General features: G+C 40.5%; 1 protein-coding gene across 24 annotated transcripts in view; it reads left to right on the top strand.

Annotated features, from left to right (window-relative positions):
* CELF2 (CUGBP Elav-like family member 2) overlaps nucleotides 1-23646 on the top strand; it is a 453132-nt gene that overhangs the window by 402885 nt on the left and 26601 nt on the right. For 18 of the 24 annotated variants that reach the window (XM_040413246.1, XM_040413282.1, XM_040413263.1 and 15 more), the window contains one exon: nucleotides 1438-1569. The exons of the other annotated variants lie outside the window; for them this stretch is intronic. In XM_040413246.1, the coding sequence (XP_040269180.1) occupies nucleotides 1438-1569 (132 nt within the window). The remainder of the gene's footprint in view (nucleotides 1-1437; nucleotides 1570-23646) is intronic. 24 annotated transcript variants of the gene reach the window in all.

The following is a 23646-nucleotide window of genomic DNA, read 5'->3' as shown; positions in this document are numbered from 1 at the left end:
CAGATCAGGCTACCAGATTCCCAGCACAGCCTTACAGGATCCATGATGTATCTAACAGATATATTATGATGAGTGTTTTTCTTTTTCTACATAGCTATTAGGCCTTATGCACACGACTGTTGTCTGGGTCCACGTCTGATCTGCATTTTTTGCAGATTGCACGTGGGCGCATTTATTTTTGTGGGTCTGTAAAAAGAATGTGGGCATCCATGTGCTGTCCGCATCCGTGCGGCCACTCTGCAAATTGTAGAACATGTTCTTTCCTGAATAGGCAGTTCTATTAGGAAAATGCAACATGCACAGATCCGCGGTTTGCAGGTTTGTCTTGCAGATTTGTGCACAAGGACCATATTTCTGCGCACAATTTTTTGCAATAGTGCAGCACAATTAAGTGGTATATATCATGAGAGAGAAATTTGAAGTCAGTTTTTCTTTAGTCTACATTGCATAATTTGTGCCAGATTGATCGCCATTGCCTGTTTGATACATTTGGACAGCACCTTCGTCTACTGATGTTACTCCACTGTTTACTCCGCCCGTTACTGGGGTGAGAGTCTGACGTTTTTGCAGCTTTGGCATATATCTTGCCTAGATAACCACACCCACTTTCCCATCCAGTTTTCCAGTGTGGGGAGTGTGGCGTGAAATCACAAAAAGTCACAAAAAAGTTCCAAATTTTTGTGCAATAAAATTGTGTGCCAAAATTTGCAACTTTTTTTGTGACTGAATTCTGCTGCCTGGAGCTTCATATATTCCCCCCAAAGGCCTCTTTCACACAAGCGAGTTTTCCGTCTAGATGTGAATGCTTAGCATCTGGACTGAATCCTGTCCCATTCATTTCAATGGGTCTGTGAACATGAAATTAGTTTTTCACGCATCATCTTTGCTTTTAGGAAAAATCGCAGCATGTTCTGTATTGTGCGTTTTTCACGCAGCTATGGCTCCATAGTGAAGGGAGGTTGCATGAAAAACAGAAGCCATCCGGATGCAAAGTGTTTTTCACTGATGACTGATCTGGATGGAAAAAACGTACACACTGCATGCAAAATTATAATTTTTTCCTGCACAGATCCTGCTCGTGTGAAAGAGGCTTTAGTGTTTAGTTCTACAACCTTGACCTTGACTTATGACACTGCTGAGAAACCTTTACATTTTTTAACATTGACTAAAGTGAATACAGTCCGTATTTTACTTTTTGGTGAATATGACGTTTTTAAGATTACGTTTGGCTCATGTAGTTGAATAGGATCAGAAGACATGGATGAGTATTATGTGCTATTGAAATGGACTGATACATAGAATTCCATTAACTCTGTGACAAAATCATTTCCATGAAGTCATTTTCACATTTCATCACAATGAGCAAAGCAGGAAGAGGTGAATTTTTTTTTTTTTTTTTTACTTTGTCCCTGAAGGTTTCTTTTGTTTCCTACACAGGCATGAATGCTTTGCAATTACAGAATTTGGCTACTTTAGCAGCTGCAGCAGCCGCAGCCCAAACTTCTGCAACCACCAATGCAAATCCTCTCTCCACAACGACTAGCGCACTGGGAGCGCTAACAAGCCCGGGTGAGACGTGTTTTCTGTTTGTCAAATGGAACATTCGTCCAGGATGTTCAAAGAAAACATTTGTGTCGCCAATTCCATCTTTTTTTTTATCATTGAACAGTATTGAGGGGAGGGGGTTTAAAGAATTTCTAAATTTTTGATGTACTAATTGTTCTTGTTGACATTTTCATCATATTTGATTTTATTTCATTCCCCATCCTTTTGATTAGTTTGATGTGGTCATGATACTTGGTTGTGGTGGCCTGGCTGCACGTAACATGGGTCCACTTTATATAAATTGACACAAGCCAGTGTTCAGGGGTGCTCCTAGCCTTTCTGCTGCCTGAGGCAAAAATTGAAATGATGCCCCCCATGCCAAATTCTCAACCTAACAGCCCTACTGTTAAAGATATACTTGGAAAACATTACAAAAACATACAGGGTAATACAGCTCCATATACCTCTTACATCCAATGATACCTCCTCTGATATAGAACTTGTCATTCTTCATCTTCAACATTCGGACCAGACAGCTATGATTATTTCTTTCAGCTATGTCTTGTCTCTGTAGAGTTTGACAGACATCTTAGTTTCCTACTTTTCCATCATCTTCCCTGTCCTCTGAAAAACCCATTCTGCCACCCCCAATACTGTGCCCACTCTGCTCCCCAATACTATACTACAGAAACAGATAATTCCCCCTTAAAATGCTGGCACAACATAATTATTGTCAGGCAGTGCCTTAAAAAATAACTGCGCCCAGCAAATAGTGTCCCTGACACTAATAGTATTGACTATTTGATAATTATGCTAAGCTGATACTGTACCAGGGTCCCTCCAACAGTAATAGTGCTCCCAAAAGTCCCAATAATAGTATAATTTTCTGCCAGAGTGCACTTAGTGTTAACTGTGCCCCCACAGTCTACAGTGCCTCCAATAGTAATAATGATCCCATAGTGCCCATACTAGTAATCATGTTCCCCATTGTCCCCCAGTAGTAATAAAGCCAATTATAATGCCTCCCAGTAGTAATAATTCCCTTTATAATGTGTACTAGTAGAAAAAATTCCCCTAATATGTGCCAGTGCAACAAATATGCCCTTAATGTCAGTACAAAAATGGCCCCTTATAATGTGTGCCAGTAGAAAAATGCCCCCTTATGTGTACAAAAATATCTCCTTCTGTGTGCCAGTACAAAATATATACTCTTTTAGTGTCCCTATTAGAATAAATGTCCCCATAGTACCCCCCCTTATAATGTGTGCCAATACAAAATAGCCCACTGCTGTGTGCCAGTCCAAAAATGCTCCCTTATAATGTGTGTCAGTACTTAAAAAATGCCCTCTTATGCATGCCAGTACAAAAATGCCTCTTTTTAGTGCCTCCAGTGGAACCAATGTCCCGATAATGACCCGCCCCCCCCCCCCCCCCAGTTATAATAATGACCCCCTCATAGTGTCCCAACAGCATACTGCCAAAGAAAGATAAAAAAAACACAAATACTTACCTCCATGTCACTGTCAGGATGTGGTGCAGGGCACAAGCCTTTTCCGGTCTTTGTTCTGAGCTGTATACTGCCCGTTTCAAGTGGCATGATGATGATGACATCATCATGACATTTATGATGTCCTCCGATAGCTTACAGACTCTAGGCCTGAAGCCTATCAGAGCGAACTGCAGGGCAGGGAGACATTGTTCCTCAGCTCGCCACAACATTCAACTGTATCACCATCCAGAGGATGTAGAAACATGAGCACTTCCATAATGGAGGCATTCATTGCCCAAGGCACTGCTGCTGCCGCCGCCCCCCCCCCCCCCCCCCCCACTTGTCCCTAGGTAGTGCCGCCACACCTCGCCTCGTTAGCAGTGCGCCCCTGCACATGTTTAGTTCCAGGAAAAGAAACATTGTTTACGTGAACATCAGTCCATATGTAGATTGTATTTATTTGTGCATCCTTTTGAGCCTATCATATATTATTTCATTGCTTCCTTTGGAAACAACACAGCTGTGTTTTTTCTAGCATCCCATGTTGATGACACCAATTACCAGTTAAAGAGAGTATGCTTGTCAATGCAGCATTGCTATCTTAATATATTAATTTATTTCTGTTGTCTCTCATTAAGATAATAACTTTAGCAGTAGCTATAACCAGTCCCTTTACATTTTTTCATTTTGAGTATTTGTAGCCTGATTTTTGTTGGGTTATTCACACACTCAAACACAATGCAGTGGCTATCCTATAACAATTAAGACGGAGTATTTGTCTAGTAGTTGACAGTTTTATTCTTGAGAATCGCCGCTTCTTTACCTATACTTGGTGACTTAAATTAAACAAGGCACATACAAAATTATTATGTAATATATATTTAAAGGGAGTCTGTCAGCAGTTTTGACCATTCCAAACTGAAGACAGATTATATTTGAACTTTTCGCTATTTTGAGTCAATTCATTCACGTACAGCTGCCGAAGCTTGACCTCATATTCAGTGCTCGATATTAGCACTCAGTCTGAACTAGTGGAGTTAGATACACATTGTATGAGAAGCCATTTATCTACAAATTGAAGGATTAGGGTATTAGCAATTGGCAGTGATATAATGTGATGTCATAAGCAGCCACATTTTTAATAATCTTTAGCTGGCCATACACATTAGTTAAAAGTTGGCTGGCCAAACCTGACAATTTTGATGATCTCTGAAGACTAGCTAATGTGTAATGGGTCTTCTGACTCTCCCTTAGCAAAAAAAAAAGGACAGTCAAATGTATATTTATTGTGGAACGCGGAGGAATAACTATCAGCCAAAAATCTTTTTGGACGTTACGGTAAACTGAGATTTTATATTCAGTAGAGGAACACAATCAGATTAATATTTTATGATAGAAATACAATAATTTAAGCTTCTGAGTCACATCACCTGTCTTCATTTAATTGTTTACATTGCCCGCATGTAATATTATGGTTTAGATCACTTTAACATAGAGTTCAACTGAAGCTGAGAATGTTTCCACAGCGTTTTCGAGCTCAGATTTTGGGTAACAAAAGCATTCGTTCTTGAAAATGTGTGGCTTTGTTGGAAAAATGGTGTCACTTTGGCCTCTGCAGATATGTATTTCTAGGAGAGAATATGCCAAACACCATTCTGAAACACTTTTTCTATTAAAAAAAAAAGTTCTAGTTTAACAAAGCTTCTGTCATAATAAAAGCTTAGTGTCAATATCAAAAGCATTCTCCGTGCTGAGTCTTGCAGGTTTCGCTAGATCTTTGTGCAGCTTCCTTTTGTATTATATGAGAAGCCTTAGTTTTCAGCACTGTCCTTTGAAAACAGCTTGTGTATTGAGTGTATTTTTCTTTAATGTTTGTAGCAAACATTACTTATAATGTGGTCCTGAGTGAGTGCTTGAAGAGTTCAATAGCTAATGCCATCCACCGGTGCTGCACCAAATAATCTGTTTAATCTCTATTAAAATGACATTTTATTCTAAAAGATTGACCTAGTGGTAGAGCTATTGTACTCATAAGGATGTTCCTCACCTGATACTTTATTAGACAGGTTTGAAAGATAGATAGATAGCTAGATAGATAACAAAGAACAAAAAAATGGCAGGCAGCACAGCAGTAAAGAAGTAAAACGGAGTGCCAGCGGCTATAGAGGGGATCCACCTACTGGACAATATAAGTAAGCGAACTCCACGGCACTTCCAAGGAACAGCGTACGTTTATTCACCAGATAACAGCGACGTTTCGGTTCACACAATGGAACCTTTCTCAAGCAGTGACAACAAAATGGTGCTCAATACAGATATAAATGCATGCCCACATGATAATGAGCCATTACAGCCAATTCATGAAAAAGTGTAAAACAATGTACAAAAAAAATAATCATCAAAATGTGATAAAATTCATATATAATGTGATACTTAATCAAACTATAATCGAGTGATCAATTCATATATAATAACATCCCAAAACATAACGTGTGATAACATACATGATAGCATCAAACATAATTGAATACATATATTTACCTGTGAAATACCAAGATTGAACCATGGTTAGAGTTATCATTATCACTATTCTGATCCTCATTATAGAGGAAAATCAAATATGATTGTTTAAAAAACATGATTAGATAATTAAAAACGACAATAAAGTGCAGCACTTAAAAACATAATTGACCAATGAGGAAAGAGGATCTGTACTAACCAGCATGGGAAGTATCGTGTGGTCCTGGCGTCTCATATTATAAAGTGCGCATGTCAGGATAAGATGAAAGCAGATGGGGCGCGCTTCAACACGTGATATGCAAAAAATCGAGCGATATCAATGCGTCACGTGATATGTGAAAGGACACATTACATATAAATTTTATCACATTTTGATGATTTTTTTGTACATTGTTTTCCACTTTTTCATGAATTGGCTGTAATGGCTCATTATCATGTGGGCATGTATTTATATCTGTATTGAGCACCATTTTGTTGTCACTGCTTGAGAAAGGTTCCATTGTGTGAACCGAAACGTCGCTGTTATCTGGTGAATAAACGTACGCTGTTGCTTGGAAGTGCTGTGGAGTTCGCTTACTTAGATAGATAGATAGATAGCTAATAGTCATAAATGTAGATAGATCGATAGATAGTATTACCCATATATATAAAGACAGATAGATAGTTATATACAGTAGATACATAGAGAGAAAGATAGACAGATAATAGTCATAAATTTAGATAGATAGATAATAGTCATAAATTTAGATAGATAGATAGATAGATAATAGTCATATATGTAGATAGATAGATAGATAGATAGTCATATATATAGATAGTTATATACAGTAGATAGATAGATAGATAGATAGATAGATAGATAGATAGATAGATAGATAGATAGATTAAAGAGATAGATAACAGTATCCCATATGCAGTATTATAAGGACTAGTGCACATCAAATTTGCACATCAAATAATTCAGTTTTCTGCTAAGCAGGCATAACCCAAGAAACCCAGATAATAGGCTCCTGTAAATGTGCCACCGATCACCCGACAAACAAGCAAAATGCTTGTATATCCATTAAATTAATTGATGGAGCACATTAAATAATTTTCCTTTGCAGCAGACTGTCCTATGTGAACAGTGATCTGCTCCCCGAAAACATTGAATCTGTATGAGGATGAGCAATAGCACAACGGCAGTAGTCATCACTCATCCTCATACAGTGGAGGTGATCGCTGCCTATAAATGCAGCTCTTTGCATCCACTGACGAGCAGATCATTTACTTCCCGCTTGGCAAGTGTAAATGCGCCATTAGATTTATAAACCATAGGATTTATACCAGGGGTTGCTGGCAAAGGTCCTTCTGAGAGTTGCAGTAATGAATCGTTCAGAAGCCTCAGTCATGGAAAATTTTACGGTACGTAAAGCCCTTTCCTAAGGGCCAGTTCACACTAAGTTTTTTTTATGCTGAATTTCAAAATCGGCTCCGAAAAAACGCCTCTAAACAGCCTGCCATTAATTTTAATCGGAAGCATCATATTGCCTTTTTTCCTTGTGGAAAAAATGAGCATGGAAAAAAGAAGCAGCATGCCCTATGTTGGGCAGAATCCGTGCTGAATCTCCCATTTAAATTAATAGGAAACAGATCCATGTAAATCCAATAGTTTTTTGTGTGTTTTTCCCGTAATCTCCTTTCTGCATTTTTTGGACCGTAAAAACCTTGAACTACCAATGCAGCTTTGTATTGAAGTGAACACCCATTGGTTAAAAAAAAAACGCATCAAAAGCTTACCAAAAATAGCACGAAAAAAAATTGCTTGATTTTTGTGCTGATTTTATCAGCATGTTTTCAAAATCTGTTGGGTGAAGATCCCTATAGCATACCTATTATTATACTCACCACTCTTCTAAAACTACCAGTATTAATAAAGTCACCCAGCCTGGTGCCAATTCCGTATGTAGGAGCATAACTGATGCTAAGAAATTGTGCCTTATAACATACTGTAAATAAAAGGAGTTGTCCAAGTAAAAACACGACTGCTTTCTTCTAAAAACACGTGTGACCACAGTGGACCCTCTGGTGCCCGTGAAAACGCTGGCACATCCACTGGGTGGACTGACATCAGTGGCGGCTTCACAGGTAGAAGAGGAGTGCAGCTGCTGGGAGTATCACAAGATAAATATTCCCCGTACAATGCCGTCTCCCTGCTGCAGGCTTCCCTGCCACCAATGATTGCAGGCAACCAAATATAGGTCCTAGAGCATTAGCCTGAACATACTGACACCAATGATTTACAATGATATTTACGGTAGCACAGTGGCAGGCACAAGAAGGGTTATCTCATCTAGCCCTGTGAATCAAGAGGGAGGAGGGAGTGTACTGGGCACCAAGGGGCGTAGCTGTAGTGGTGCTGCAGGCATTGCTGCCAGCTCCCTGGTGCTCAAACTGCCTAATTTGTATAAATGTAAAAGTCAAGATATCTCTGAAGCTGTTCAAGCTACAAACAAAAGAAATGTATCATTTTAATCAACATGATCAACCACAACAGGAAATATGCCTGGTTTAATACAGTTGATCATGCTAACAGAAGCTCTTTAAAGAAACTCATATATTGGCAGACAATCATCAACTGCTTGCATGTACTATCGTTATTGCCGTAGTTTTTGCCGCTTATATCAGGACAGATGTTTGAACAGCACTGGGATTGTTTGGGAGGTATGAGACATAATTGTCTCATAATAGAAGCCTGTGAACTTCATGTGGCTTCTGTGATGGTCACTGCAGCTAGACACATTAAGAATTGGACTCCCCTTAATGCTGTCAAATAATTACCAAACACTTTGACATGTAAAATCAGGCTAATTATTCAATCCTGTAATATATTTTTGTACACTTATCCTCAGTGAACTTGCGCTAGCATAGGTTAAAAATGGCCATGGAAATTCTGGAAATTCTAAGATTCTAAATTAGACTGTGAATAACTGATAGCTGTCAGATGATTTTAGTGAAAACACATTATTTTGTGTTAGCAATTTCTTAACACTGTTTTATGAGAGAAAGTAAATTTAGCTGCTTTTCCAGTACATTATCACCGCATTAAAAGCAGTTGACAAGATTTTCTCGATGTGACACATCTACTGCTTCTGACTCACCAAAGAACGGTAAAACCTAGAAAAATAGGTGAACATTTAAAAGGATGACAACAGTACCATGATTATTTTCCTTTTTTTTTAATCCTACGATGTACCTCCCAGTAGCATTCCCTTAAGTGATCCTTGGTAACTTTGTGCAGTAACTTAAAAGGTGAGATTCACTTTGTTGAAAATAATACCTAGGGCAATAAGCTGTTTCCTTTGTTTCCTGGCCTGAAAAATTAGAGTGGAATATTTTCTAAATTGCCTTTGGATAAGTAGATGTTCCCTTTAATTATAGCCGACATGTAAGGACAAATGCAGGCGCATATAGTGTTGAGAAAATGAAACACAAACAACTGGTACAGAAGCAAAGATCCAGCAGATAAGAGGGTTTCTTTCATCTCATTTTTTAGAAATCAGGAGTTGTTTCTGAATACATACACATGGGCTGTAACACGGCACGTGAAGCATGGGTAAAGCTGCTAGTACAAAATAAAATATTGACATAGATGGCTTTTTACAAACTAACTAACTGGTGGGAGAGTCATAACATCATATTTGGTTCCCTGGTCTAGACAAAGGTCTAGGTATCCATTATAGATCATGTCCTAACATCAAGAAAGTGGAGCACCCGCTCTGAGATGGGCAATCTCTGTACGGCAGTGGCCATGACTAATTGGCAATGTTTTTTAGTGGGTTTGTGTTAGTGAGAACCAAGAAATAGGAGAATAATCTTTTACAGGTAGAAGATATCGCTTGTGTGATCCTTGAGCTAGTTGTCAAGTTCCTAACATGTTTTGACTCAGTAGGTAGGGGCATCATCACATCATATGTGGATCCCTGGTCTTGATAGAGGTTACTATACAGACCTATAGTAACTGACTTAGCTGGATGAATGTCTGTTGTATTTTATACCCTAACGTCAGCAAAGAGGAGCACCCGCACTGAGAAGGGTGACGCCTGTCTGACACTGGAGCCTATGCCCTCACCTCACCCTGATAATATTAGCCCTATCTTCTGACAAGTTTCCCTAGGATCAGAAGCCTGGATCTTCAGGGAATGTACAGGCAGCATGGATAGTGCTTAGTATTTAAAAATGGCAATGCCTATGATTAATTTCCAATTAAATTTAGTTTTTTTTAGTGGTTTTGTGAGTGAGTGAGAACCAAGGTTATCTGACCTTTGAGCTAGTTCTCAAGTTCATTATTATAATAACACCTTGTCTTGGAGAGGAGCCCTTTTTATAACAACCATTCCTTGGTAATTCAGTAGGCATACGGCAGAGAGATACTGTCAGATTCCAAATTACCCAGGGCCCTCTTGAGGAAATTATTCTTGATGCCCAACCCCTATATCATCAACAAAGTTTATATAGGTTTTGGATCAAAGCAATAAAGCCCATTTTAGCAAGTGATTGGCTCCAAAGGCAGTTCCAATTATAAAAAAATTTCTCCTGGGCTTTTGGGGCTCACTAGAGCCTGGGCCCACCTGAGGATCCTCTGGTACTCTGGGGGGCCAATCTGACTCTGAACCCAGAGCTTGGTCCAAGACTCGCCGAATTTCACACAAAAAATTGCTTTGCGACAAATTACTTCGTCACGAAGCGCATTTTTTTGTAAGTAGCGGGTGCAATGACAGGGAGCTGCGATAGCGCCGCCCCCGTCATTGTACCCCTCAGATGTCGCGTTCATACATGATGAGTGTAAAATGAACAATACATTTTTTTAAAATCAAACTTACCGCCTCCATTTGTTCACGACGGGCCGGCCGCTGACATCTTGCTTGAAGATCTCGGCTGAAAACCTGTGCAGTGCGAGATTAGATCATCACGCCTGCCGGCATGGTGATGTATGACATCATCACGCCGGCCGGAGTGATGATGTAATCTTGCGCCACGCGAGATTCGATTTGCTCATCTCTAATTATGATGTGTTAAAAGATAAATAAAATCAAAGTGTAAATTTAATTAAAACAAGCTTAGCTTGTTTTAGCTTCTTGTTTGAGTTGATGTATGAATATGTTTAGATGGTCTGGTCATTAGCATGGAAAAACCTAATCAACTATTTTTCCCCCAAGACTTTTAATTTGGTTCCTCTGTTTCATTAAGTTATGCAAAATGTCCATACTTACTAGTAATAGCCATTTCATTTGATCTTTGAACATCTTTGTCACATTACTCCCTCTGCTAACTGATTTTGTTAGCAAGGTACCACCAAATTATAAATAATCCAAAGCTTGGCAGCCATTGTCATTTTGGTGTCACATGGTGTCACATGTGCTGTGCACACAGACTCACTAATGATCCAGAAAATATCATGCATATTAAGACCAGATTGGCTATTTAACATTATTAACAATATCTGTTCATTTCTATTCATTTATATAATTATAGCCATACAATTTTAGGTATCGGCTTTTATTTGTAAATCCTTATGACAGCTTAATAAGCAGAAATTGCTGCATTTCTATGAACTTTGCTAGAATGTGTCCTTTTTTTCTACACTGCTTCATCTCCTCTGACCAAATTAGATCAGCAGAATTTCAGACTTTATGACAGCGTCCCAGCAAAATAAGGGGTCACTGCCTGGTAAATTGCTTGAGATCTGTGCAATAAGTCACAATGATGACAGGTTCACTATGTATTGAACTTGCCTATTGCCAAGTGTCCAGCACAGTGACCTGTCTCTTGCTCCACTGGGATAGCTTCAATAAGTTGTTTCACTATAGACCTTGTTGTTATTGCCATAGAGAATTCTTGACGGACATAATTGCACCATATTTATCAATGAGTACCGTGCAATTATGTTGACCACTTTTTCATTTTATCTTCCCTGCATCACTGTATCCATTAAAATGCGTATGTATTTGGAGACCACTGTCCAAGCATTTGCTTTTCTGGATATGTGGTGCAGATTTAAAAGGTCTTATTAAATTCCTAGCTGTTTTTGTTTGAATGAAAGACAGTAGCCATTAGTTTGCTCCAGCCCTAGTGACATTTATTATAGGGATCAAACGTATTGGTGATTTGGCCCTGGGGTGATATAAAAATAGTGGATTTTTTTCAGGTGAAACCACATAGCTGTCAGTTCTTCTAACAATGAGTAAATGCCAGGCTGCTTCACATTAGTACAATGCAATTTCCCGTGAAGAGAAATCTATTTACTATCTATGCCAGTAAACAGCATGTATAAGCATTTCACAGCTAACGCATGTAACCAGTGTCACATGTGAAATGGTCCTGGACAGTTTAATGATATAGAAATGTGAACACCAAGAGTTTCATGGATGAAAATGGAAAAGAAAGATGAGGAATTGCCAAGGCAAAGTCAGGAGAGCATTTATAAATTATTTTATCTCATGTATGTTTGCTCTATTTGTGATATTTTAGTAGTTCTCCACAGAAAGTCTATCTTTATAGAAGAAATGTCTAATTGTATCCGGCAAATAAACCCTAAGTACAGTGGGGCACAAACCCACAATTGAGCAAAATTCTTATTCTAGATGTGTCACCTACATGGCCTTACAATGAAGATGAGTGAGCCCTGCTCCTGGTATTAGTGCACAGCAACCCCTCCATCCTTGGACAAATCGTTGATGGGATATACCCTTACCCACCATAGCTCTGCAGTTTTGATATAAGAAGATCCTAACTCCCATCTTGCTGAGTGTCTGCCATACCAGTGGCATGTTATTTCCCTGTGGCAAATGTCCTACTGGTAACATACGCCAATACCTCTTGGCATTCCCACAAACCCAACGTAGTTCTGAAATGTATCAGCTAATATTTTACTACAAAGTGTCTTTTTGCTGCACGGTAAAATTGTTCTTAAATATTGCATTTGGAACTATTATAATGCCCATTTGAAATGTACACGAAAGGACATTATAACTTATCTTGTGAGGAAATATGCCAGAAATGCACATCCATACAGATCATTTAAATATTAGAGAATGTAGCTTATGAAGTATTTAAAATTTTAAAGAAGAGTGATCATTTCATTCAGATGTCTTCGTGTTCCCTTCCTTCTGCTTTTCTCCCATTAAGTCCATAAATTATTCAGCTTAATGAACATATCTACATCTGCAAAATACTTTGGATCATTGCGGCCCTGTATAATTGGTCTTAAAATCATCACTGCTGTAACTATGCTTATTGTAAGTATTTGGCTTCTTTTCAGCACTGTTCTTTCGAATTTAAATGTTATTTAAATTAGGACTTTAAAAAAGGTTTGTGGTACCAGTGCTAGACACCGATCAGAATATTCAAGTCAAGCAAAGATGGTACAGAATTATATAATGGCATTTCAGTGGAGGAGGCAAGGACATATTTTACTAACTGCTTACAATGAGTACATAAATCAGTAGTGGTTGTTTTAGTGGCCTCCATGGTGGCCATAGAGAACATACATACAATACTCCCTTCTAAAAATACAGATAGGTGGCAATAACAAAGAACGCATATCTCAATCAAATCGTTTTTATTGTTCAAATAAAATTGGTATATCACAATACATTTTGTATCACAATTTTCTTGGAGTTTTCTCCCCTCCGAATCACAAATATACACAATTATAAAAACATTATCATCTGTCCTTATATTTGTTACATCTTCTACAATCATTGTACATAATGAATATACCAAGATATAGACAAATCATTTACAAAGTCATTTGACTGTTATAACCCCAACAGCAACCACCCCCCCTCCCCCACCAGCCAAACCCCCCCCCTCCCCAGATCAGAGCATGAATTTCCAAGATCTTTTATATTACAACATGAGTGTGAGACAACCATTCATTCCACAACTTTTCAAACTTCAAGGGACATCCCCTCCTAACAAACACTCCCTTCTCTAATGTTAACATATCATTCACCTTTCTCACAAATTCATCCACCGTTGGCGGACTCCCCTGGATCCATCTAAAGGCAATCAATTTCCTGGCCACATACAGTAGTCTCCCAACTGCCACCTTGACCGCCTCTCCCCCACCAATCTCCTTCACATATCCCAGCAAACATATCTTAGGGTCCTTCTGCACCCTCAACACCAGGTTACGATTAATCAAAGACAACACCTCATCCCAATATCTACTTAGCACTGGACAAGACCAAAGCATATGAAATAGATCTGCACCTTCCGCCATACATTTTGGACAATTGTCATCATTTCTAATCCCAATTTTCCGCAAAAATACTGGAGTTTTGTAAACTCTGTGGATGATAAATAGTTGTGACAACTTGCCCTGTTCACTTACAGACACTCTCGGAACTGCCTCCAATATATCTTCCCACTGTTCCTTTGGGATGTCCCCCAAATCCTTTTCCCATTTTCTCATCCTAGTAAGGGGGAATTCTACCAGAAATTTGTCTAAAAGCAGAGTATACACCTGTGATATCAAACCTCTCTTTCCTCCAGCTGGGAGAACCAGTTTATGGACCACATCCACTTTTGCAATAGTGCATCCCTTCCTTATCGTGACCTCATATGCGTGTCTCAGTTGCAGATATTGATAGAACCACACTTTGGGAATGTTGAATTCCTGCTGTAGACCTTGAAATGATTTAAATATACTAGTCTCAATCAATTGACCTATCCTCATTACTCCATGGGATTCCCAATTTCGGACTCCTGATAGAGAAATGAATTCTGGCAACAGGTTATTGTTCCACAATGGGGAAAGCTCTCCTACCCCACCAACTCCCCTGATCAATTTCACCTTTGCCCACACTTTTTTCATAAGCTCAATAAGCGTCACTTTCTCTCTTCCCCCATGCATCCCTGCGCCCTCCAGAATACCCATAAGATCCCTACTACCCAACCAGTGTTGCAGTATCTTCCCCGTCACATCTGGTAGCTGAAATTCCATCCAACCCTTAAAGTGTTGACACTGAGAGGCTAAGAAATAAATCCAGGCGTTAGGGACAGCCAAGCCACCTTCAGACTTGGGATATTGCAGCGTCTCCAGCTTAATCCTAGCTTGACCATATTTCCAGATGAGATCTCTAAATATCGAATGTATTTTCCTAAATCTCTCCACTGGGATCCATACAGGTGCATTATTCAATATGTATAGTAACTGAGGCATCATTACCATTTTTAGGAGATTCACTCTACCCACTACTGACAAAAAGAGTCTACCCCATGTCCTAGCCTTAAGCCTGAAGGTATTTAGCAAAGGGGTTAAATTAAGCTCTTCAAAATCTAGCAGTCTAGGTGTTATATATAGCCCCAAATATTTAAACTTGCCCACCCAGGGTATCAAACTATCTGCCTGCACACCAGAGAGTGCCTGTCCGTCAACCGGCATCAAGGCGGACTTCTGCCAATTTATCCGGAGCCCAGAGAAGCCACCAAATCTATCTATTAAAGCCATAGCCGCATCCAGAGAGCCCCCAGTGTCACCCAAAAATAACATAGTGTCATCAGCATACATCGCCACTTTGTTTTGCGTCTCACCATATCTAAACCCCACAATATGAGGTGACAGGCGAATAAGGGCTGCAAGTGGTTCAATTGCTAACGCAAACAACAAGGGTGACAATGGGCACCCCTGTCTGGTGCCCCTGGACAAAGAAAAGCTATCTGACAGCCCCCCATTAGCTCTGATCCGTGCTTTTGGGCTTGAATACAACACTTTCACCCACTGAATAAATCGAGTACCAAAGCCCATGACTCTCAATGTTTCCCATAGGTAGTTCCATTCAACACTGTCAAATGCCTTAGCGGCGTCTAACGCAAGTTATCTGCCCCATTATCTGCTGGAATATTCAGACTAGTATATACTCTATGGATATTTATAGCAGTCGATTTCCCAGGCATAAAGCCAGTTTGATCCGGGTGCACTATAGTAAGTATTACTCTGGACAACCTGTTTGCCAACACCTTTGCCAGGAGCTTCACATCCGCTGTTAATAGCGAAATTGGTCTATAAGAATCAGGAACTTTGGGATCCTTCCCAGGCTTAGGAATAACTACTATGATAGCCTCCTGCATAGAATGTGGTAGCGAACCCGTCTCCAGAGAATATTCAAGAACCTTTAGTAATTCAGGGAGAAGTATCCCTTGCAATTTTATATATACCTCCACTGGTATACCGTCTGCCCCCGGCGCCTTACCATTCGCCATCCCCCCAAGAGCTGCCTCCAACTCCTCCAGCGTGATCGGCTCTTCCAGTCTCTCTCTATCCTCCTCTGATAACACTGATAGCTGAGCCTCAGCCAGAAAGGCGGACAAGGCCTCCTCCGAGCTAGACGCCTTAGAAGCATAGAGAGAGACATAAAACCCTTTTAGAATATCTAATATCCCTTTTGTATCCTGGCTACTATTTCCGTTACCATCCATTAGCTCTTGTATACAAGAAGAACCCCTCTGTGCCTGAGATACCACTGAGAGCAAATGCCCAACTTTCTCTCCCTCCTCAAAGGATCTTTGGCGGTAGAAACTACGCTTCCTATCCGCAGCCTGTAGTAGGTGACACCTCAGTTGTTCCTGAGCTACCTCCAGCGCCTCACTATTATCCATGGTGGGGGTTCTACCAAACTCCCTTTCAGCCTCAGTCACTTGTACATGCGCTTTAACATCCGCCTCTCTGGATTTAGATTTATGCTTACTTATTTCTTTGATCAATACCCCTCTCAGAAACGCTTTCATGGCATCCCATACTCCGTGAATTGAAGCCGTCCCTCCATTAATAGAAAAGTACTCCCTGATCTCCCTAGTAATCTCAGACAGATCCCCCAGTACATTCAGCCAATGCGGGTTACATTTCCACAACCTCGGTCCCTGCCTAAGCACGCCCAGGCACAAATCAACCTGCACCAGGGAGTGGTCAGACAACGCCCGAGGGTGATAAATAACATCTCTTATCAATGGCAGCATAACATCATTAACCAAAGCCAGATCTATGCGTGATAGTGAATGATGCGTAGCAGATCTACATGAAAACACCCGCTTATCCGGGTTACGCAGCCTCCAAACATCAAGTAAGCCAGTTTCCCTCATAATATTCTTTAGAGCCACACTCCCCGGTGATCCACTGGCACCTTCTACCCGACATCTATCTATGGAGTCATTCAATGTACAATTGTAGTCCCCCACTAGCAGCCACGGCAGTCCAGGGAAGTCCGCCACAAAAGTCATAATATCCCTTATTAAAGGGGAAGCAAAAGGTGGAGGCACATACACTGACACCAACACCACCTGGATCCCATCAATCTTGCACACTACACACACATACCTGCCCTCAGCATCCACACATTGTTTCAGATGTTCATACCTTATACTTTTATGCACAATCACACTTACGCCCCTGGAGTGAGAGGAATGGATTGCATGTACCACATGTCCTACCCAATTTTTGTTCAGCCACTGCACATTATCATTTGACAAATGCGTTTCCTGTAAGCAGCAGATAGCCGGCTGAAATCGACTCAAATATTGAAATATACATTGTCGTTTTCGTGCATCAGCCATTCCCCTCACATTCCAGCTCAACACTTTAATCACCTGTGTCATGATGAAAGATTACATCATGTTTGAATCTCACACTCCATACTAAAGTCACTCTCGCATAGTTCACGCCCCTCACCCATCTCTGACCTGTCCCCCGACCCTCCCCCTCCCCAGTGATCAGACTACTTTGAACAGTAACCCCAACCCCCCCCTCCCAAACATCCAACTCTAACGCAGGGCAATCTGTAAGCACCATGCCCAATGCTGAACAAAAATCATTTCTGATTCCAACACTCTCCCTCAGGTAGAGAATCCTCTCCACAACTGGGAAATACATTTCTTATCCCAACTTCCTACTCCTGCATCAGGATCTACCGTGTGGTAGCAACACTCAATACACTTTATAACAGGTATAACGTTCAAGTGACATTAAGGTGCAATCCTATGCATATAAAGTGAACACAAACTGCAAACTGTTTCCTTCAAGTGTCCAGGGCCCCACTTCTCAATTGCCTCTCGTGGACGTCCAGCCACTGTGTCGCTTCATCAGGGTCCTCAAAAAATCTGGTGGATCCCAATGCCACCACTCGCAATCTGGCCAGAAACAACATGGCGTATGGAACTTGTAGCACTCTGAGCCTTTTCTTTATATCTATAAATCTGCTCCTCCTCCGCTGTACCTCATTGGAATAATCCGGATAAATGGACACTCTGACCCCATTCATGACCATCTCATCATTATCCCTTGACTGGCGTAGGATAGTGTCCCGATCTTTAAAGTGTAAAATCTTCGCCAGTATGGGGCGAGGAGGCCTGCCTGGCGGGAGCGGCCGCGACGGGACTCTGTGCGCCCGCTCAACCGCGTACAGGGAGGATAGGCCCTTCTCATGGAATAACTGGTGCAGCCATTTCTCCACAAACTCTGTAGCATTGGCCCCTTCTGTTTTTTCTGGCATTCCAACAATTCTCAAATTATTCCTCCGCGATCTGTTCTCTAAATCATCCGCTTTGGCGTATAAGGCAGCTATATCTTTCCCATTCATTTTTGACGCCATTTGCAGGGGCTGAATAACATCTTCCAGTGAGGACACCCTCTTTTCCAGATCTGAAGTACGCTCAGAAATCTTATGCAGGTCATGCCTGATTATGGACACATCTGATCTCAGGCTGCCAACTTGTACTGCAAGCACTTTGAGGGTACTGTTGCAGCTTGCCACCGCCACCATTATATCTTTCAGTGTGGGCTCCCTTGTAGAATCAGCCCGCAGGCCTGCTGGAACTGTTTCAGGGACCGCAGAATTGGGCCCCGGCTGACCAGAGAAAACCGGGTCATCGCCGTCCATGGATCCGTCCTCCTGGTCAGAGGAGGTAGGAATATCAGTCCCTTTATCACTGGCCGAATCGCCCACTCCACCATCCAATCTGGCATATCTACTAAGTTTAGCAGCCGCACTCTGGCTCACCAACTCCTGCCGCGCCGACCCCTCTCCACTTCCGGCGCCATCTTGGATTTTCTCCATGCGGTTTTGTTGCGCCAGTTTGGACGATTTCCTCTGCATTTTCAGGCTCCGATTTTGTCACTGCAGTCACCGGACACCTTCCTCTCCTTAGGTAAGTAGTTTCAGGCAGTTTTGAGTGCGCTTTCACTGTAAATGAGCAGGATCTTGGCAGGAGCAGTGAAATGTGCGTCTTACTCCATGCACTCACAAGCCACGCCCCAAAAAGAACGCATATCTAAATGAGAAAGCCCACCTGTCAATGATCACCAAGGTCAACAGCTTTCTGTAGAAATGAACAAATCTAGTATTAATACACCTGATAGTATGCAAAATTTTAGCATGTTTGAAGTACTGTATATGCACTAAACATTATAATATATTACTGTGATATATCAGGCACCAGATCAGTAACAATTTATTATATTGGATGATATTTTGAATAAGGCCTCATGTACATGACCGTGGTTTCGGTCCATGTGCTATATACATCCACATTTCCGTTCCGTGGCCCCACAAAAAAAATTAGAACATGTCTAATTCTTGCCTGTTTTGCAGACAAGAATTGGTAGTTCTTACGAAGGGCAGGACGTACTGTTTCACAAAATGTGGAACACACACGGCCGGTATCTGTGTTTTGCGGATCCGTAATTTGCAGACCACAAAAACGGCTACGTTTTTGCAAGAGGCCTAAAGCTGACCCTATAAGTTATATATATGTCCGCCAAACCTGTTGATTTAGGTACAGCCAGCCAACTATGTTGGCCTCCCGAGTTTCCCTCGGCTGATGTAAGGGGTGATAAGGATTAGGGAGCTGGATTTCAACTGCTCGATCCTTTTGTTCTCTGGAGCATTAGTCTGGCAAAAAAATTCCTCTCTCTTTAGTATTCACAACACACAGTAATGTAAGGCTGAAAAAAGACGTGTCCATCCTGTTCATCCTATTATCCTTCAGAGTGGATCTAGAGGCAAAAACCTTCATGAGGTAGAGACAGTTTTCCCCATCTTGGGGAAATTGACAGAATACAAACCAAGATCAATTAAATACATCCGGATCCCTCATGAACTCTTTTATAAATAGATAGATCATAGGAGATAGATACATAGATGATGAGAGAGATGTACTGATACATAGATGATGAGAGTACTCTGTACTGACCCCTGATATATTTAGACATTGTTATTAGATCTCCCCTCAGTCATCTTTTTTCTAAAGTGAATAACCCTAATTTTAATATTCTTTCGTGGGTACTGTAATACAGTTATTATTTTAGTTGCCCTCCTCTGAACCCTCTCCAGCTCTGCTATGTCTGCCTTGTTCACAGGAGCCCAGGACTGTTCACAGTACTCCATGTGTGGTCTGACTAGTGGCAGGACTGCCCTTTTGATGCAATCCATTATCTTATTGGCCTTGGCAGCAGCTGCCTGACACTGGTTTCTGCAGGGAAGTTTGCTGTTCACAAAAATAATTTAATATGTACGGGTGACTTGCATTATACGTTCCCATGTCCATAATCTTACATTTGTCAGTGTTAAACCTCATCTGCCACTTCTCTGCCCAAGCCTCCAATCTATCCACATCCATCTGTACTCGTATACTGTCCTCTTCCGTGTTAATTACTCTGCCGAACGTGCATGTGTATCAGGGCATTGGAAGATGGTGCCAGAGAAGTGTTCAGTCAACAGCTATCTTATGTGTATGAATGACATAGCTGTGATTCCTTGCTGTCTTACATTTAGAAAATTTTCTACACCTAAAACAGGTGAAGAAAATGATGAATGAGACGGGCCTGCCAGCCCATCTCCTTCCCCGCCCACACCATACCCACTTTTTTAGACCTGGATTGAGCGGGGAAAAGTCGCAAATTGTTGCTCAACTAACCATTCCATTAAACTTTTTTATACAAAGCCAAGTTGATCTAGGTAGATAGAGATACCATTTACATATTTATATGAAGATATCATATCCCCCTCAACCTTATAGATGATGTGCTGTATGCATAGGCTAATCTGAGAAGAAGAACAGTGGAATTTATGTGACATCTTACAGTGAACTGTAGGACATCTCTATCTCTTACTTTATGCTGGTCACATTTACTTCCTCATGAAAATGTATCCCAGGCATTGTAAAATGCTGCTCCTCTTTCTTCAAGCAGCAGCTCTTAAATCATCATCTACTGTTCCTTACGCTCTCACCAAAGTAAAAATAAAAATTCCTAAAGAGCAGATTCAAATTAGGAGGTGTGGTTAGCTCTGTATAATTAGTCCCCATGGGACATGGAGCACTTGGCACTTCCAATGCCCTGGGGTTGCGATTATCTAATAATGATGGTACCTCTTTCATCGCTTAATTATTTTTCTCCATTTCCATGCGTATTCATATCATGTATTGGTTTAAAATGAATGTAGCAGCAGTTTCCATACAGTAAATCACTGTTATTTCATTGTCTTCCCTGGTGTCTGGGAATAGAAGAAACAACTAGCAAGTGCAATGCATATGGTGAAACTGTTATTGTTTTGTTAAATAATATAGTACAGTACGTGTTCCTCCAAATTAAAGGCTTCCTGGGAGACCACTTATTTCACCACAGCGGTTCACTTCTAAAAGGATAAATTCTTAAAGGGAACACTGTTATTTCAAGTAATGTAGTGTGTAGATTTGGATCTTAAATATTTCCCAAATGAAAAAAATTGTTTTGCCTACTAGAACTCTTAAAAGTGTTGTCCTGGGTTAGAAAAAGGGTTTGCAGCTTTTTTTCCCCAGAAACAGCACCAATCAGCTCTGTTCACTTGTGAAAAAAACACTCTAAGGGGATTGTATTAAGCTTTGAGGACTTCTTAAGAAGGCTCAACCATGGGCTGTGTACTTTGGAAAAGCTAGACATGAAAGCAGAGGGTTATGGATGGGCATTTTTTTTAGATAAATGTCGCCTGCACCACGTTTTGTAAAAACATTGGGCTGTCAAGTGGGTAAATGGCATCCTTCTAATATATAAGTATTACTGTATATGTAGCAATCTGTGCATTCACAGTTGGGATTGTTTTGATAGTAACACTTTAGTTCTGTCTACAATTCAAATTCCCTACCGCTTTCTGTTAGATTCATCAGTAGTTTTATGACAACCTACATTTACAGGTCAAGATTGTCATAAATGGCAGCTTATATTATGCAGATGGATACACTGGGCAACAACAGTAAATCCTTAAATCTGGGTGTGGATGATCACCCATGTATTAGGATATAGTAATTAAAATTCCCTATACAGTACTCCTGTATATTGTGTTCTTTTTATCTAGGCCTTAAAGCCTAGCTCTCTCATTTTATATGGTTTACTATTAATACTATGTTCTTCTATAAAATCTCTGGTGGTACACCTGCCCACAGTGAATTCTGCTATATTCCTCAACTTGTGTCTAAATATGAGAAGAGTGCATTAACCATGTACGCTGTTCTAAAAGTACATTAAGCAGAATAAAGCCTTAAAGCACGAAGCACAGCAGACACATTTTACAACATTCACATCCACTATTTCCACTTCACTTTGTTCTTTTCACTTTTTTATACTTCAGTTATAAGATAATATTTTTCTCTTGGTATCTGAAAGAGAAGCCCTTGGGCAATGCTTTTAACAGCACTCATTCCCATTAACCTATTTTGTTCTAATGATACCTTTGCTAGCTCTCTCTTTCCAATTTCATCATGTCCTTTCCTACATCCGTGGCTTTTTTAAGTTTTGCCCTTGTTCATCTCCCCTGCTAGGTTAAACATCTTTTTTTCCCTATTCTTTTTTTATTTCAACTGTGTTAATATGTCTATTCCAAAGACTGCAATTATTTCCTATTGATACCGAGGGTGTTTATTGCACCAGTAGGTAAAGACAGATTACACCACATAAATTTCCTCACTTAGAATCTAAACCTCCAATACAAATCCCTTGTTCAGTCTTGATCTTAGTAGATGTGTGGACAAAACACAACAGGTACATCCCGCTAGTTTGTTCCTTTTCAATTTTTTCTCCGAAATGCTGAATTGGCCAATCATCCAGCTGTACATATTGAACCGAATTGAACTTATTATAGATCATTTGCCATTTTCTGGAATTGATGGGTCCCTTGAAGCCTGGTCAGTGGTTTTCCAGAAAACAGCAACAGCCAAATTTTACAGTAGGGAAGGCAACAGGTTTCAGCTTAATTAATTCTTGAAAAAGGGCAGGCAAAGTAGTTAAAGTAGCAAAAGTGAACCACAACATAGTATTACCAAATGTTTTACCTGCAGAGGTTAGTAGGGATTTTTAGGGAGTGAAAAAAATGTTGCGGTAGTAAGTCTGAAAATCAATCGTTTTTTGTAGCTATTGATTTTTTCTGTTTTCTAGTACATTTAGGATATCTCCTGTTTAATGCCCTTTTGCCCCTTTACATTGAAGTATCATATTAAAATGATGAAAATATTGTTTTTACATACTTGCTGTGCTTTAACACTTCAAAATAGTTTAGTATAATTAATTCAAAATAATTGAAAGTGTAAGTGTACCAGAGTGAAACCAATACTTACTCCAACCTTTGGCCTGAAGATTTTAGTACAATTTTAGTGGAGGTTTTTTGTCTATTGGAGGCACCAGTAGCAATTGCGGTGACATCACATACTGAAGGTCCCAGGTATCGGATTTGCAAGCTCCCTCGCACGAGTGTCTGCTGCCAGCCAGCGCGACGCCGTGCTGGAAGGTTGAGCAAGAACCTTCAAAAGCCACTCAGCTGGATACTGAAGGCACGAAGACACTAACACCACTCCCCCTATTGGCGGACAGGTAAAAGAGACTCCACTCTATTTGAAGGTAAAGCATATTACATGCTCCATTGAGGTTTACATTTCTCAGTTAGTTCTCTCACCATCGCGGGCATCTCACTCCGGTCTTTCTGATCGGAAGTTTCTTCCTTGTTGTGTACATTGTTAGTTAATCACAGCAGTGGACTCCTCTGAGATACCCAGCAGCGGCTCCCAGGGAGAGGGAGGATCACACTGAC

Source organism: Bufo bufo, chromosome 1 (genome assembly GCF_905171765.1).
Source record: "Bufo bufo chromosome 1, aBufBuf1.1, whole genome shotgun sequence".
In the NCBI taxonomy this organism is placed as follows: domain Eukaryota; kingdom Metazoa; phylum Chordata; class Amphibia; order Anura; family Bufonidae; genus Bufo; species Bufo bufo.
The sequence above is the reverse complement of the archived record's forward strand: the minus strand, read 5'-3'. Positions and strand labels throughout refer to the sequence as shown.